This window comes from Hydractinia symbiolongicarpus, chromosome 1 (assembly GCF_029227915.1).
Source record: "Hydractinia symbiolongicarpus strain clone_291-10 chromosome 1, HSymV2.1, whole genome shotgun sequence".
Classification (NCBI taxonomy): domain Eukaryota; kingdom Metazoa; phylum Cnidaria; class Hydrozoa; order Anthoathecata; family Hydractiniidae; genus Hydractinia; species Hydractinia symbiolongicarpus.
The window spans coordinates 27,451,663-27,468,311 of record NC_079875.1 but is presented as its reverse complement, the minus strand read 5'-3'; the positions used below and the strand labels follow the sequence as shown (position 1 = coordinate 27,468,311).

Below are 16,649 nucleotides of genomic sequence, written 5' to 3'. Positions count from 1 at the left end.
TCAAAATTGAGTATGTTGAAGAGATCAAGACCAAAAAAGATGATGCAACTGTCATCACCTTGATCGATTGCGCAGGTGAACGATTTCGAGTATGGGCAACGAGTGTGCTGCGAGAAGCTTTGATAGGTCGAACAGGTCAGATGTTTATCAAATCACTGGGAAAGAAACAATCTATGAAGAATCCTGGTCAATTTTACTATGATTACGACCTTGTGGAAGTGGAAGACTAGACGGTTGACGAGCATCCAAAATGACTTTGGTGGAGCACCTTAAAGTGGCTCCTGCGGTATAGCAACCAGGACAAAAGTAGTGAGGATCTTTTGTGACTGTCTCCAGTCACAAAAAAATAAACCATGAGCACACTGGAAATTTTGCGAGAGAGAGGTCTTCGTGGCTATTCAACGATGAACCGAGAGCAAGTAGATAAGGAAGACAAAAAGCCTTTATCTGAAGTGCCCAGATCGGGGTGGTAGTGGGGGACGTTTCATCCCCCACCTACAACGGAGGAAAAGCCATCTCCATGTAGAATGTGTCTTGTCGCTGTTCACATAAACAAATGGACAAACTGCGTCAAGAAGCTAAAGCCTTAGGTCTCAAAGGGTACTCTACGTTGAAGCGAGTAGACGTTATCGAAGCCATACGCAAAGTCAAGTATAAGGATGCGTCGACACAAACGGACGGACCGTACTGCGAACCTTGTGTTAAAATTGCATGGGAGAAAAATCTTGAACAATATTTGAGGGATCTCGCTCAGCGACATGTCGTACATGATGGCGACTTGCTCATAGAACAAGATACGGGAGAAGTGCTTGAGGTTGTGATCTAGTGTTTTGAACAATACACTAGATCTACGAATAAGCAGGTGGAGACTCTAAGTAGCGCTGGCATACTGCGCAGATTGCAGTTTTTTAAAAATTTCATCTTTAGCTTCTTGCCTACCTTGTGCTAGCAACCCTGCGCGTTCATTGTCGTTGATGGATTTCACAGCTTTTTTCGTTCATTGTCGGATCTGCTCTTTGAGCACCATGTAGCGCTGTTTTTCCTGCATAATCCATGTAAACTCATCGTCTGAAATTGTACCATCTTGGATCGCTCTGGAGATCTCATCGTATACAGTGTCTAGTTTTGATTCAGCTAGGAGTTTGATGCACTCATGTTTGTGCACCTTATACTGTATCCGTTTGGAAGCATTCTTCAAACCTACTTGGCCTATGCCCACTGCAAGAGCCGCGGCTTCAAGACCAATTGCTATGGGGGCTCCGAATCCGGTTGTAAGCGTGGCAATACCTGCTGCGGAGGTGATGACAGTAACAGCAATCATGCCATGATCAGCATAACGAAGCCCCATTCCCCAAAGCTTGAACTTTTTGTAGAGTTTTTCTCTCTCTTTGATCTCAGACCGTAGGTACTGCTCGATTTCTTCGATCTTTTTTAGTCTGTATACCTGACTTTCTTCAGGCTCATGCTCAGGCGCACTTAGCGGCAAAGTTGGGTAAAGCTTCATTGTATCAGCCAAATATTCTATGAGTAAATGCATCGTAATTCCGACGAACGAAACATTTTTTTCATGATGATGCTCGTCCGTCAGCATGAACTCCAGTCTGTCTGTTGAGCCTTTCAAAGGAAGGTAGATTGGAGTGTCAAAACTCCATGTAAGCATATCTCCCCATGCGTTTAACTCTCTGGTGGGAAGCAAAGCAAGAACTTTTGATTTTTTCCCATCCAGTAGGCTATCGTCTTCATCCAGCTGGGGGCAAACGAGTCTCAATCTTTGGTACACGTCAGTTTTGTAGAAGCTGTCATAGTCGCCTTTGGTAAAATACTTTTTTTGCAGGGTCGTAGGGTAGCCCCATAAGCTCCTGCAGTTGTCGATGGATTACCACAGTATACCCGTCACTAACCCTAAGCCTACAGAGTCCATTTTTTAATACAAACAATTTGATCTGGTCCCCTGCCTGACTGTTGACGATGGTTGCCAAACTCTCTATCCTGTATAGACCGTTCATAATTTCAATTCTAGTCTCTGTCTGATCAGGCCCTGTCCTACGAATGACAAAATCATTGTCGCTGTAAAGGTTTAGCCATACGGGCCTGATACTTATCGATTTCAGGGCAATTCTCGTGTCCTGCCCTAGGTAATCGTCAAAAATCGTAGGCTTCTCTATATCCGTAACATACAGCTGTCTCGTGTTTATTCTTAAAGAAAAGATGAGCATTTACTCATACAACCCGAAAGCAAAGTATGCACCCAACCATGGGAGATATTTAGAGAGACTTGATGATCTTTCAATGCAGAACATCGTTATTGATGCTCAAGGGTCCTCGTTCAGGGTGAAATTCCCAGACATCTTTGTCGCCTATGAATTCCATTCTGCCACTAGCGGGCTAGTGAAGGAGTGGAACAGCCACTGTTTCAGTCTCTGGTCCACTCAACTTAATTTTGCTACCTACTGTGCAACATCTGCTTGCGGTATTTCCATGCAGCATCTTACCTCCGAGTTGCCTATGATTCGTGCCGTGTATCGATTTCACGCCTATTTCCAAATCCGTAAAATTCTATCGGAGCTTGACATTTCTCTACCGGGCTCAGTTAGATTTCGACGTCTAAACAACCCCTTCAACAAACAAAAACTCCAGCAACTAGCTCGCGAGTTTGGAGTAGCTGGTAGTGAGCAGGAGTGGAGGAACGAAACCATCTTCAGTAGTTGGCAACTTCATCGCAAAGATTATCCTGGTTCAGGCCCTAGCTATCTTGACGAGGACTCGTGGAGTCGCTGGATCATTAAAAAATCCCAGGGCCTCACTCGTATTGGTATTGAACGGTTATCCCAAAGCGTGCGCTTCTATGCCTACCTAATTCTCGAAAGCCATGCAAATGCAAGATCTGGAATCATTGGAAACCAAGGCAGCGCAATTGATGCTCAACGCCTGTACCTGACGACATTTTAGGATGTGATAATTAGACCTAGCGACACTGGTAAGGAAATTGCCGAATTTCAAAATGTGCTGAAATATGCAAGGTCCAAGGTGGATTTTAGTGTTGCTCATGGCGTCTATATGATCCCAAGTAATATGAGCCTCACGAGCAAAATTTTGATTAGCAAGGATTATTTCCCCATCGGTATAAATCCGAAGATTAACGCGAATCAGGCCATTGTTGATCGCCGCCCTCCACAGGTGAGCCGCGTGATCCCTAAACATGAGAAGCACAGGGTGGAGACGCAGACTACGCTAACAATAGAGGCCGAAAAACACGATGACATCAAAGCTGGCTTAATTACAACGGGAGTAGTATCGATCCTAATGTATATTTGGTTGAAGAAATAAAAGGCTAGTGTGTTTTGTTCAACACATTTATATCGCCTAGCGGCTCCGCAGGAGCACTAATATTTACGATAGTTTGTCACCCTTCCCAACGTAGGCCACAACAAAAGCGACGGCAGCAGCGATTGTCATGTAGAGGTGTTTGGCTGCGTATTCAACAACTTTTGCTGCTACTCTAAAAAAGAACGAGACAACCGTGCCAATAATCCCTGGTAGCGCCGCACCTGCCTTACCTGCCAGGTATTTCAAAAATTTTCCAAGCCTTTCCAGCTGTTTTTGTATAAAACCGTTTTTCCCAGCGCTTCCTCCAGCTGCAGCACCCGCTCTTCCACCACCTGTAACTGCGAGTACGATGGTGGAAATCAGTAGACCAACAGCCGAGACGGTGCTTCCTATAGTAATCTCTTGCTCCTTGAACAAGATTCTAAGCTTTTCAGCTAGAGATTTATCGCCTTCTGCGATTTTCATCAGCGTTTCCTTCTTTCAGTTGGCTCTGAATGTCAGATGATAGTAAACCGTGTGCTTCTCGTCCTACTTCCTTTTGATCTTGGAGTCGTTCTAGATCTTCCCTAGCCTTTGCAATGTCTTCGTTCCAGATAGTTTGCTGTTCCTCTGATACTCCAGGTGTAGCTTTCTTCGTCTCATGCCTTTTCACCTGGGCTTCTGCTTTGGCGATCTCGCTGTCGTAGAAGATCATCTTGCTTTTCAAGTGCTTCAGGTTACCCCTTAGCGTTTGAAGCTCGAGGTTGAGCCCTCTTCTTTCACGCTCTGTGAAGGCTTGCTCTTGCTGAGCCGCTAGGCGATCGCTGGCGCCAAAGGGAGTCTCTTGCTCCTGCGGAGCCGCTAGGCGATCGATCAGGCTCTCCGTTTCATCAAGGACGTTCTCGAGCAGCGGCATCATTTCGATATCATCAGCCTTCTCTTGCTCTTGCTGAGCCGCTAGGCGATCAACGTGAACAATCTCGTTAAGGAGTTTCTGAGCCATTGCTTTACTGCCTTTGTTTGGTGTAGTATAGTCGGTAAAACCCATGGATCGCAAGCGATTTGTACCTAACCTCCTCCGTATCTCGGCAACGCTCCTCAATTCACCATGCCTTTTCGTGATCTCTATGCCATCGAAAAGAAGCTGGTTTCCTCGTGCCTCAAAATCGTTGTAATATCTCGCGATTGGCTGCCCCAGCTCCTCACCAAGGTGTTCGTAAAGATCGTCGACCTTTGATTTTAGTAGCTCTTCGCTCTGTCTTGTTGTGGTGTCTCGTGCTCTTGCTGAGGCGCTAGGCGATTGACCCTGCTCTTGCTCCTGATCTGGCGTTAGCGTGGAGCTGGCATCGGGCCTATTGAAAGATTCATCCTCGTCTGGAATTTTTTCCTCTGGCGTAAAGTCGTCTCCTTCGTATATTGGATTAATCGGCATTTATTTCAGCTAATAATAAAGCATGAGTAACATATTCGGAACTAAGCTCGATCCCTACGCGGAGATTAAAACAATGATGGCTATGAAAGGCAAGAAGCAGCGTGTAAAAATAAGTCATGTGCCTAGTACGATTAATCAGAACGAGGACTTGTATGTTGACATCCCCAACATGGGGCAGAACGATGTAATTTTTCCAGGTAGTATCAAACTACTTTTCAATCTGGAACTTACGGGAACAAACACAAAGCGCCTTATCGTCAGCAATATAGGTAAATCCTTGGTGCAAAATCTTCGTATCACTTTGAATGGCAACGAGGTGCAAAATATTAGCGACTACAGGGTGCTCGCTACCTACAAGGACCTATGGTTGCCCAAGTTTGATCGGGAAAACTACTTGATCCTAGAGGGGATCAATCCCAACGACGGTACAATCCGCGCCCTACAGGTAAAAGCGACTGATCATGTAGGCACGGATGAAAAAGATAGGTGTAGTTTATTACAATAAACATTTAAGAACAATGTTCTATGTATTTTTATTCCCGTAGATCAGTATACATTACTAAAATGCTTTTATTTTCGATATGGCGAATTAAAAAGTCTACTTTATAATATCTTAATGACTTATAGTACACTTAAGTGTGATTCGTTGTTAAATGCGCATTTAAAGAATATAATAAATACAAAAAAATTGTTGGAACAATGTTCTTTGTATTTTTTATTCCCATAATAAAAAGAAAAAAAATTCTTGGAACAATGTACTTTGTGCGCCAATGTTATTTTCAATAAACATTACTGAAATGCCTTTATTTTTTTTTTCGATATTCCCAATTAAAAGTCTACTCTAAAATTATCAGCAAAATCGTTCATTAACATAACACAGAAGCGGAGAAAAACACACGTACATGCTTAAGTTGACCTGCAGTCACAGCTGACGCTCAGTGCGTTGCCTATTGTAATACAATACCGTACTGTCACAAACAACAAGACGCAAAATAATGTTACAGCTCACGCACCGTGCGTGGACGCCAGTTACAAGGTAACCTTCGGTTTCTCGTGGCGTGCAAAGTCACCAGCTTACTTAATATTACAGCGGACGCACCGTACGTAGACGCCAGTTGCAAGGTAACCTTCCGTGTCCATGCGTTACGCTAAAATTTACCGTTATGGATAGAATAATTTAATTTTCCCCCCAGATTAACGTGCACGCCGTATCTAACGGAAACAAGTTGTTTATTAACTAAAAATGTAATCCTGGAAAAAGTTGTTTCAAACAATGTTTACTCATCATGAGGTTGGATTAAATTTGTTTTTCTATATTTCCATTTTTGTGTTCTGGGACGAGGTTGCTTACTTTTATAGAAATTCTATCGGATTCGAATGTGAATGTAATTCGAATCTGAAATGTAAAAAACAAAACTGTTGTGTTGTTGTCGAACGAAGTCTGTGTTGTTTAGAAATATTTCTAACGTGCGATGATTTAACATCACAAAGAGAACGGATTGGAAATGTTTCAAGAAATATCTGTGCGAATTTTTACTTGCAGAAGACATAGTCATGGCCAATGTGAGGAGATACATGCACACATTACTTGAAACAATTAAACAGTGGAGTAAAAATTAAAAAATACAGGAAAAGATTTTAAAACACAAAAGATCTGTTGATGATTTTACGATGCTTGTAGATGATGAACAAGTAAAACGCTATAATAATAGTGAAAATGCTAAAAACTCTGCTGCGATCTTTGAAACATTATCAAAATTCCCGAATTATCAGTTATTGCCTCATCAGGAATCACTTGTACATAAAAATCCACTTTAAAAGTGTACCACGCTCAGGCGTAACGTCGAACATGACAATCGCAGAATTCAAAAGTTCAGAGTTGCAAGATGGGAAATGGCTCATAGAAGTGTGGGATCATAAGACAGTTAAACACTACAGTCCGGCTAAGATGATTTTAACGGCAGAAAACTACGACTGTTGCAGATCTACGTCATTAGAGCAAGTCCTCAAATATCCCCAAAATTTGAGAATGTTTTTGTAACTTGGTCAGGACAGAAAATTAACTCTGGTGACGTAAGTAAGGATTTCATTTAGCATGAAAGAAAGCAGGAAACTTTGAGAGCAAAGATGTACCAAAAAATGTAACTGCGAACATCATAAGGAAATCCACAAGCATCGGATTAAGAGAAAAAAAAAGCAAATTTACCGCTGTAAGAGTAGGGCGGAAGACCATTATTACATATGAAATATGAGAAAGTCAGCCAGTATTGGGATGAATGTGGTTACAGATCTATTCTACGGGAGTGATTACCATGACAAAAAACCGACCAATAACTACTACACCTGATAAAACAGCAACTCCGCAATCAGTATGCACACCCACTTCACAGAACAGATCTGAAAAAGAGGTGAGTTAAATAGAAACCGCTTTTAAAAATGAGGAAATTAGTTATGGTTTTGTTAAGAAGAAATGTGAGGCAATTAGTTCAATAGATGCTTCACCGAGACAAGTATATGACAAACTCAGAGTGCTGAACAAAGTGAAAAGGTCTCCGTTTCAGCGTCGTTGCTTGTTTTCAGAAAGTGACTTAGATGTGTTGGTATCTCGAGGAAAGAAGTTAATAAAGGGCGGAAAGCTTACTGAAGATAGAGTGGACGAATGATTTGACAGTAAAGGACTTCTAGAAAAGTATTCTTTCAGCCAAATCCAAAATGAAGTTGTCCTACGAAAGAACAAAAAAGAATACAGCACCAAGAGATGTGACAAGCCTACTACTTTGCGTTCAGCTTCATAATGGCCGACAGATGTTGTAAAAAAAGAACTGAGTTACAAATATCTTTTTGTTATTTATTAACCATGACTTTTAAGTTAACTTTTGTTTAGAGAATACTAATGACAGTAAGTCAAATATCGGTTACATGTAGATAATTTTTATTGATTTAAATTATCTTTTCATGTGTATTGTACTTTGAAAAATACTTTCTTGCAAAATCATTTCATAACTCAAACTTTCAAAACCTGGAAAATGTTTTTTGCCAGAATTGTCCTTAAGAAACTTTCGACTGTTATTATCCGTACGCTTAAAATTTTTTAAAGTATCGTCAAAGTTTGATTGTGACTTCTTTAATGCTACGACACTAATTCCATTGAGGTCAAAAAAAGTTACCGGACGTCTCTATTTTATCATATTATTAACAAAAAGCTAAATTTTGCTGTTGTAACGGACCATATTTTAAAGACGTCATACAAGCAGTAAAAAGATCTCTTGTATTTCGGGAGAGAATACGCGTAGGCTGTATGGGGGTATATATTTTTTAACAAATCTTTGAAGAAAGGTGCAATACCAACTAAAAATTTTCCACAAAAGTAATTTAATACCAAAGCCTTTCCACACGTTTAATAGCTGACCATTGAGAAATTCAAAGAATGTATACTTTTCCATGTGAGAGTTCTTTAGCAAAACGGATGGCTATCTTTGATCGCTTGAGAGTGTACATTGAAGCAAACACCCTTTCCAAAACATGAGAATCAATGGCTGATTTGCTTAGCGGGATAATTTTCTTATTTCACGTGATGGAAATGCAAAATGCAAAGGGTTGTAGTTTTCTTAATAATAGCCGCATTTTGTCTGTATCTGCAAAGTTGAGTTAAAGGGGCACTCCAGTGAAAAAAAAAATATTTGAAAAAAATGTTATTTTTATAAGACAATACATAAATATGTCAAAATAAACCTTTTACAATCGTTAAAAATCTTTATTTATACCTTAATCGCGTCCGCAAACATCTTCAATTTCAAATAAATTTGCAAGGTCGCGTAAAGTCGAGAGGACTAGGTCCGAATAAATTAGCATACGTCACATCGTGCAAAAAGTCCGTGAGCTCAGCAGCACGCCTTCTAAAAGTTTTGTTTACTTACTGTTTACATTGTTCGTTGATAAGATGTCTTGTAATAATGACGAAGAATATAACTTAGAAAGCTCAGAATCGGATAATTCTCTTCATGAAAAAGACTTTACAAAGCTACAGCCATACGAATTTGAACCTCTTGTGTCTGACGAGGAAGAAGTTAGTAACGGTGTAGAAAATGACGAGGTTTCTTTTACTGATGCAGAGCCACGTACGGGTAATGCAAATTGGTGTGAATGTGGAAATTGTAGAGCAATGGAAACCGATACTGAAAGCGTGTGCTGTGTCGAGTCAAACGAAATTCCTGATGAGTTTTTCCAAGGTAGGTAGGATATATACTGCAAATATAATTTTTTTCTAAGCGAAATTTTCCTTTTTAAACAAATAAAAAATATATTTCATCGCTTTTCTTTTACATTCTTTTCGTCAAAAACTTTATCTTTTGCTTCAATAAAATAATCTTTCATCACTTTTTTTTTACTTCACAAGCCAATTTATTTTTATTTCACGGTTCAACAATCTAATTCCTCCGCATGCGCTTTTTTTTGCACACAAATGCAAAGAAATCTTATGTAATGTTACATTTTCTCCGTGATGGAGAACATTGAAATGCGTGATCGAAAGATCGAATAAGGTTCGTGTGGAAATGATAAGTTAGTAAAACGGGGGTATAAATATTGTATAATTGAAAATCACTCTTATCATAGGTCATAAATGCGTTACAGAAGCTGCTGATTTTCAAGTGGTTGTTTTGACAAAAGCTGTTTTAGAAACTGCGTTATCTGCATTGCATGATTTGAGAGGAGACACTTTAGAATTAAAAAATGAGTAAGTAGCTCAACCTCGTTTCCAAGCCCTTCTTTTGTCCGAGAAAAAGAAGGTAAAAAACTGACAATAATGCCTCCCTTATTTTTCTATATAGATCTTATCGTTACGCTGGTTATAAACAGTTCACTTGGTGGATACACAGTCGATTGGGAAAAGGGGTGAGAAGAGTGATTCCTTCTTGTGTAGTATGGGCAATTCGAAGAAAATATCCGGCAGAAGATGAAAAATATGTTTTATTTATAGAAAGTTGAATAAAAATAAAAAAATAAAAAAGTCACGTTTTAAATCTTGTCCTGATGGCTTTAATGGCATCGCTTTTGTCGGGTTTTTCAACCTCTGTTATTCTTTCAGCAATTTCTCCTGTTTGTGGTAACTTATCTTTTTCGTTGTCGATTGGTTCCAAAGTAGCCGTCATTAATTCTGCTAAATACGCCTTTTCTTTCTTCTCGGTAATTTTTTTTACGACCCAGGATTGTGTTACTCGTGAAAAGACTTGTTTATAGCGGAGTACTCCTTTTTTGGTAACAGCCTGTTCACAATTAGTCCCCGAGTTAAAATCAAGGACAGCCAGCTGCGTGCGCGCGATCATACCTTCCATGCTGAAATGAATACGTTTCGGGCAATATTTGGTAAGCAAAGAATGGAATACCTCTAGGCTTCCCGTATGGCAAAAGTGCGCCAAATAGTTCATGTCGGCAAGAGTTTTTTTATTTTGCACAATAGTCTCCACTGCTTCATATGCAGGTGAATTCAACTTTAACCATTTGCGTTGCTGGTCTAATGTGGGGTGCGCACATTCATGGAAATATTCATTGCCTTGCCAAGAGTGGATTCCACGAATATGATAAAGAATGCTAAGCCACCTTTCACGTAAAACGTTTTCATTTTTGTCGCATGAAGCGCAGCACCACCATAAATGATTTATAATGGATTTGATCCAAGGTATCAGCTCAAGACATTCTTTGCGCTTCGCAGCAGCAGTCAAGCTTTTTTTCAAGCTTTTTCCAAAGTGCCAAACGTCGAACTGGTGGTTTATCTCAGGATGTTCTTTCTTCATGAATGCGCGGATTTGAACATGGCGATCTGTTGTTAATGCTGAAACTGTCACTTTGTGGTCACGCAGCTTATTTAGTAGCGTTACTAATCCCCACTTCTCCATTCGACTAGAATTCCCTGCAGTTCTAACATGAACAACTTGAAAGTCGATGATTTTATTGATGTCTACGCTCATTAGAGTGTACGTACCATACTTTGCACTGTAACCTGGAGAGTCACTTCGCCCATCACCAATCAAATTCCCTTCTTTCGCAGCGCACTCAGAATAAATGTTATTTCGATATTTTTTATAAAAAGTGTTTAATTTTGGAAAAAGAACGGACCTTTAAATATCATAGAAGGTGGACTTAGAGATAAACTGAAGCCTCAAAATACTCATCATTTCGGCAATGCGGGCGTATGTGTTTCCGGAATACAATATGGCTGCAGAAAGTAATAAGTTCCCTGCTGCTCTTCCATTTACGATAGGTTGAGACTGCCAGCTGAAAACATGTTTATTTGGACAAATACTAGTAACAATGATAAGAGTTCCACGTTTTACCACACGAGTAATGCACGTTTTTTGTAAACACGTGAAACAAACTTGAAATAATGTCAACAGACAAGACCAGAAAACAAGAAATTGTGCGTCGCTTTTGAGCCCTGGGTTACATTCAGCAGTGTCAAAAGACTCTTCTTCGCTGATATTTTCATCATAACTGTCGTCGATGTGAATTTGTAATTGCGGTGAGTATAAAGAATCATCAGAAGGGCACTCATCACCAGAGACGATATCATGATCACTTTCCATATTTGCATTCAGCAAGAATGTCACGTCAGCTTGCGGAGGAAAGGATAGGTCGGTGTTAGTAGACTTACATCGTCCGTGCGGAAGAGTAAATTTCACTTTTAAAACATCCTTCGTTGGTTGTATCTCAGGATGAATTGCCTCTAAGGGATCACATTGTGTTCTAACGGACCTGGTAAAAGTATTGGCACCAACCGATTTCTCTACCGTTTCCACAATTGCACTAACGCCTTGTTCCTTAACCAATGAAATTATTTCTTGTTCAGCGTATACTTCAAGGTCAACATCATCCTCCACACTTAAAGCCTTTGCAACACACTAGAAAAAAAATGATCAGAATAACTTCCAAGAAAAAAGACAGGCACAACTCACATTTTGGCAATAGCATAAATTTTAAAAACACACTTGTTTTTTAGCGAAAGTTTCCAATCTTTTTGATGTCGATTCTCTTGAATTTTCAGGCTTACTAAAAGAAAAAATTGTTGGAACAGCATCCTCGGTCAGCTGTCTCTTTCTTTTGATACCAGTAAGTTCAGCCTAAATAAACAAAGATTAGAAGTAGCGCCGATGAAATGATGCTAATAAAATGGGCACATTTACCCCCTGAAAATATTCGGCAGGTCCTTCCATCAAAAAGCTTCTTTTTTGAAAAACAAAGAATAGAAACTTACGAGCGCTACGAAAGATACATGTCTAACTAGATAACTTTGTATTGGAAATTGGTATAATGTTCTTTTATAATATAAATATGTAGAAAACGTTATTTGGTTGTGTTGTGGATATAAGTACAAATAATGAAATGAAGAAGAAATGAGAAACTTTGATCGCGTTGACTAGCTAAAATGGCATTTTTACGAAGTGGCAATATTTTAATATGGAAGATTATTACCTGGAGATCCCTTTTAAAAGAACTATCTGTGAAGTGCGACGAACAAATATAAAAACTTCGATCGCTTGGTAGATCACCTGTACGACGTATTTTGTTTAGCCATTTTTGTCTGAGTTCTTTCTTTTTCACAGACGGGATTCTGTGAAAACTGACTTCTTTACACTTTTCTGATCGATTGGTACATCCAAACGCAGAGCAACTAACCATTTTTTAAAGATTTAAACGTAATTTACATACAAAAAGCGATTTAAATGTAAGCCAGAGGTCTTAACATGAACGTTCTCTGCGCTCGCTTAAACTTTCTGCACGATGTGATGTCATTGTTTATAATCGGGTCCAGTCCTAAATGAAATCGCGCCTGTCTGTTTTTTTATAAGAAAAAAATTGAATATGCGAAGGCTAGTACAACGATTTTAAATAAGGAAAACAAGTGAAGTAAGTTTTTTTTGATTTCTTATGCTTTTCTGAGTACGTATAAAACAAAAAAGAAAAAAGTGATTTTTACTGGAGTTCCCCTTTAAAAAGACGTGCAATGGAAACACAAATATCAAATGTGGTTACCACCAATAATAGCCTTATCTAATATTAGTCTGCCCAAAATAGTAGCGCAGTAGCCAACCACACAAAATGCAGGATAAGGAAACCCGTTGATTTTTCCACGGACCAATAACTAGTTCTAAATAATAGTGCAATAATTTCCGAATTTGAAAGATATGTGCCATAATGTTCTCTATATAAATAGGTTTTCAATATAACTATTGAGCTCCGGTAAGTTATTAACACTTATTTGCATATAATGTAAAAAAGAATATTTCTCAACACTTTTGTTATTTGACTACAAATTCTTCGTAAAATATAATTTTGTTAATTTATAAAAAAAGTAATAATTTAAAGAGTTACGTCAAATTTGTTAAGGGAAAAATATTGGTGTTTCAAATTTACACTTAACAGTATGTACTTTTATTTAAAAAGATTTTGAACTCCCAAAATCTATGATTAATTGGGTGCAAGTAAGTCTGACTGTTGTCAAGCCTGCACAGAATTAGGATCGATCTCAATTTTCCTGATGCTTGTTTAAAAAGGTGTTAATGTTAAAGTCATCTTTTCAGTTCTTATTCGAATTAAAATGGCCCAAACGATTATGCCCATTAACAAAAACGTCAAGAATGCGTTGAAATTGCCAAAGATCCAACAATTCGAAAAAAAGGCATTGTATTGTTTAACAAAAGACAAACCTTTGTCTCGCTGCAGCTATTGTGTTGTTAATGTCATTAAGGAAAATTACTCCAGGCACAAAAAAAAATGCGTTGCAATGACAAATGGCCTGTTCCACTGTCATTACTTGAAGTGGAGGAGCATGAGAGAGAATAGGAGTAACTACATCGCAATGCAGATATAACTAGCCTTTTAAGACAGGGATATCCCTGTCTTAAAAAAAGGTTTTTCTCCAAAGAATAAGAAGCAACTGGAAAACTCCTGTATTCTTCCCTTTACAGGGATGATAGAAAAGCTAATGGATTTCAGCTGTACTGAAACAAACACCTATGAACGTGGAAACATGAGCATTGGTTAAATTCACTCATGCTTGGGATCTGTTTCGGACCCTTGAGACACCATCCGCTGAAACCAAGAACTTTTGTTAAACGTTGCAAAAAGAAGAGTTGACAACATTACTATTATCCTTGGAAAGGGAGATCTTGCACTGTGTTTTGATCTTTAGAGGGTGTAACCCCTACAATTTTAGCTTCAAGGGTCGTTATACCTGTTCCATCATCACAGCTTGCTGTCTTGTTATCTCATAATCATTTGGATTAGTATTTTCCCTCCGTGTAGCTATTAATTTCGCTATGGCGTTGTTCCCTAGCTATTGAATATAACTATATGTAGAATTAACGGAAAGGCAGTCATTGCCCCATTTTTTAAATAACCTCTCAGATGAAGATATCGTTACACTCCGTTGTAAGTTTAATATCAGAACACCAAATATGGAATCAAGGGTTCAAAGTCATAGGCTTAAACATCAAAACAAACCCCACGGGAAAATCATATCATCAAGGAAATTGAGTTAGTACATATTTTGAGTTAGTACATATTTGAAGCTAGTCCATTTTTTGAAATATTAAAAATTATATATAAAACGTTTATTTACTTTGTGCTGGGTGCTTGTTCTCGGCTAAACTATTTGTTGTAGATAGTTTGTGAAAGAATTAGTTATGGAAACAGAAAAAACAGGTGAGAAAAACTGTATTTTCTTTATGAAAGTTGTCTCGCCAAATGTTTTACCTTTTTTTCAATGAGTGTTTTCTTGTTTGTAGAAGAATCAAGTTCGAACGTTATCGGGGAGAAGCTTTTATACAAAGCCATTATAAGGGAAACTAGGGAAGAATTAGGTAAGGTCTCTAAAATGTAATTTTTTACTTCATAGACACTGTCACAAAATGTTTTAGTCTTTTAAAAATATTTTTCACAAGGTTGCTTGAAGCAAAATTTAAACAAAGCAAAGTACTCAATAATCGGTGAGTGAGTAAGATGAGTAAAGTATCCTCAATGTTAGGAAGTAATCGCCAAACTGTTTCCAATATACAGTATTATACACTTTTTTTTAGTTGACAGTTCTTCGGAAGATGAATGCAACACAGAGCTAAATAAAATATTTTCAGATGTTGAAAAAGAAGTTTCTAGTAAGTTATGTATGCACTTCCCAACTACCTTTCGTATTTGTAATACGTCTAGAAAGTAGCGTCCTTGCGAGAAAATAAGTAAAAAATTCTGAGTTTTTAGGCAAGGCACGTTTTTATTATTTTAGAGCAAACTAAAAGATACAAGCGTAGAAGAAAAAAGAAGCTTCAAGCACCTCAAAATGAAGTTATAATTACCCATGATGAAAGATCGGGTAAGTAATAAATACGATAAAGATAAATGTTTTAAATGATAAATATTTTCCTTTTTCTCTAACCTTTTTACTCATTTTTTCAGATTCACCTGCCGAAAAGCAAAGTGATGGATTTAATACGGAATTCCCTGAAAAGGTCATCACAGAAAATGTAACCACCTTTCAATGTGATGAATGCGACGCAAACTATACACGCAAAAATAAGTTAAAAGCGCATATGTTGAAGAAACATAACACTACGTTAACTGATCAGGGTAAGCGTTCAAAATGTACATTCCCTGGTTGTGAAGAGATTTTTTACCACAAAAGTAGAATGATATCACACCTAAACACATTCCATGGTACGAAGACAAACGTTCGTTACTTGGTATTTGCTACGCACGCATTTGTTTAAGGCCCCTAAAGCGCATCTGGCCAAGCCCACGGTGCGTGCGTCCAAAAAAAATTTTCTAAAAAAATGGTGCAATGACTGCCTGCATTCCCGTTAATTCCTATATGTAACTATTTATATAATGGAATGCGTTGTACCTACTGTAATCTGAACTTTTCTATGGCAAATAATTAAAGTGAATCGAAAAATTGTTAATAGTTGAAAAGCTAGTCATTGAAGACGATAGTTTAGATGAGGAGGAAGAAGCTGGAAGTGTGAATAATGACGAGAAAATCATTTCTGAAGAAAAAAGTTATGTAATGTGTGAGGCTATAGAACTAGCAATGAAGAACCAATGTATATATATATATATATATATATAATATTGGTAAGGTTAAAAAGTAAATACGACTTGTATACAACTTAAAGTTTCACGCATCATGCGATCATCAGGTATACATATAAAGTATAAAAAACTTTTACAAACGTTTTATATAAACTGCTAGTAATCACTTTAAATATACCATATCAAGATAATTATCTTAACCATTGTAATTCAATAAAAACTTTCTTTCGTGCAAACACTTAGACAGCAATTCAGATCTTTTATTTAAAAGGTGTGGGTGCTTTGACGTCAATATTTCAAACTTTTCGACCAAGCATAGGGCGCACCGCTTTGTGATGTTGGTGTAGGGGGCCACCCTTTTTTTTACAGACCACTTCAGGGTGTATGGTGCTTTTTCGTCCTTGAGCTCCCAAATGTACTTGGCAAGTGTCGTTTTCGCAAGGTGTCTGTGCTGAAAGGATGATTTGTGGACGCCATAACGCAACTTAAACTTTCCACTGGCTAGGCCAATGTACAGTTTGGTTGGTTTTTCTGGGCTCGCTACTTCGCAATTATAAACCACGTCTTCGACTTTGCAGTTTCCTGGCAAAGGACAGTTTGGTTTGTTGCTCCTCTGGCAGTTGCAGCCTGCCTCCTTAGGTTTTGTTTTGCCGACGTTTGCATTGTGGCTTTTGACGATTCGCTCGAAGTTTCGCGTGCAGGAATAGCTCACTTTCACATTGTTCCTGTTCAGGATCTTGTGCAGAGCGCTGTTTTTTCCGAAGTGTTTGTCGATGAGCTTCAGGAACACTTGGGCGACTTTCGTTTCAACGTTCTTGTTATATGGTGGGTTGAA

At 38.5% G+C, this 16,649-nt stretch overlaps 1 protein-coding gene across 1 annotated transcript; it reads left to right on the top strand.

Moving 5' to 3' along the window:
- Positions 1–8,678: 8,678 nt before the first annotated feature.
- On the top strand, positions 8,679–9,736 carry LOC130648853 (P2X purinoceptor 7-like). The gene is made up of 3 exons (XM_057454964.1): positions 8,679–8,967; positions 9,353–9,473; positions 9,568–9,736. The coding sequence occupies exons 1-3, from the start codon at positions 8,679–8,681 to the stop codon at positions 9,722–9,724; spliced, it is 567 nt and encodes a 188-aa protein (XP_057310947.1). The 3' UTR covers positions 9,725–9,736.
- The last annotated feature ends 6,913 nt before the right edge of the window (positions 9,737–16,649 follow it).

Coding starts and splice junctions, on each gene's coding strand:
- LOC130648853 (XM_057454964.1), top strand. CDS start 8,679: ATGTCTTGTAATAATGACGAAGAATATAACTTAGAAAGCTCAGAATCG. Junction 8,968..9,352: donor TCCTGATGAGTTTTTCCAAG/GTAGGTAGGATA, acceptor CTCTTATCATAG/GTCATAAATGCGTTACAGAA. Junction 9,474..9,567: donor ACTTTAGAATTAAAAAATGA/GTAAGTAGCTCA, acceptor TTTTCTATATAG/ATCTTATCGTTACGCTGGTT.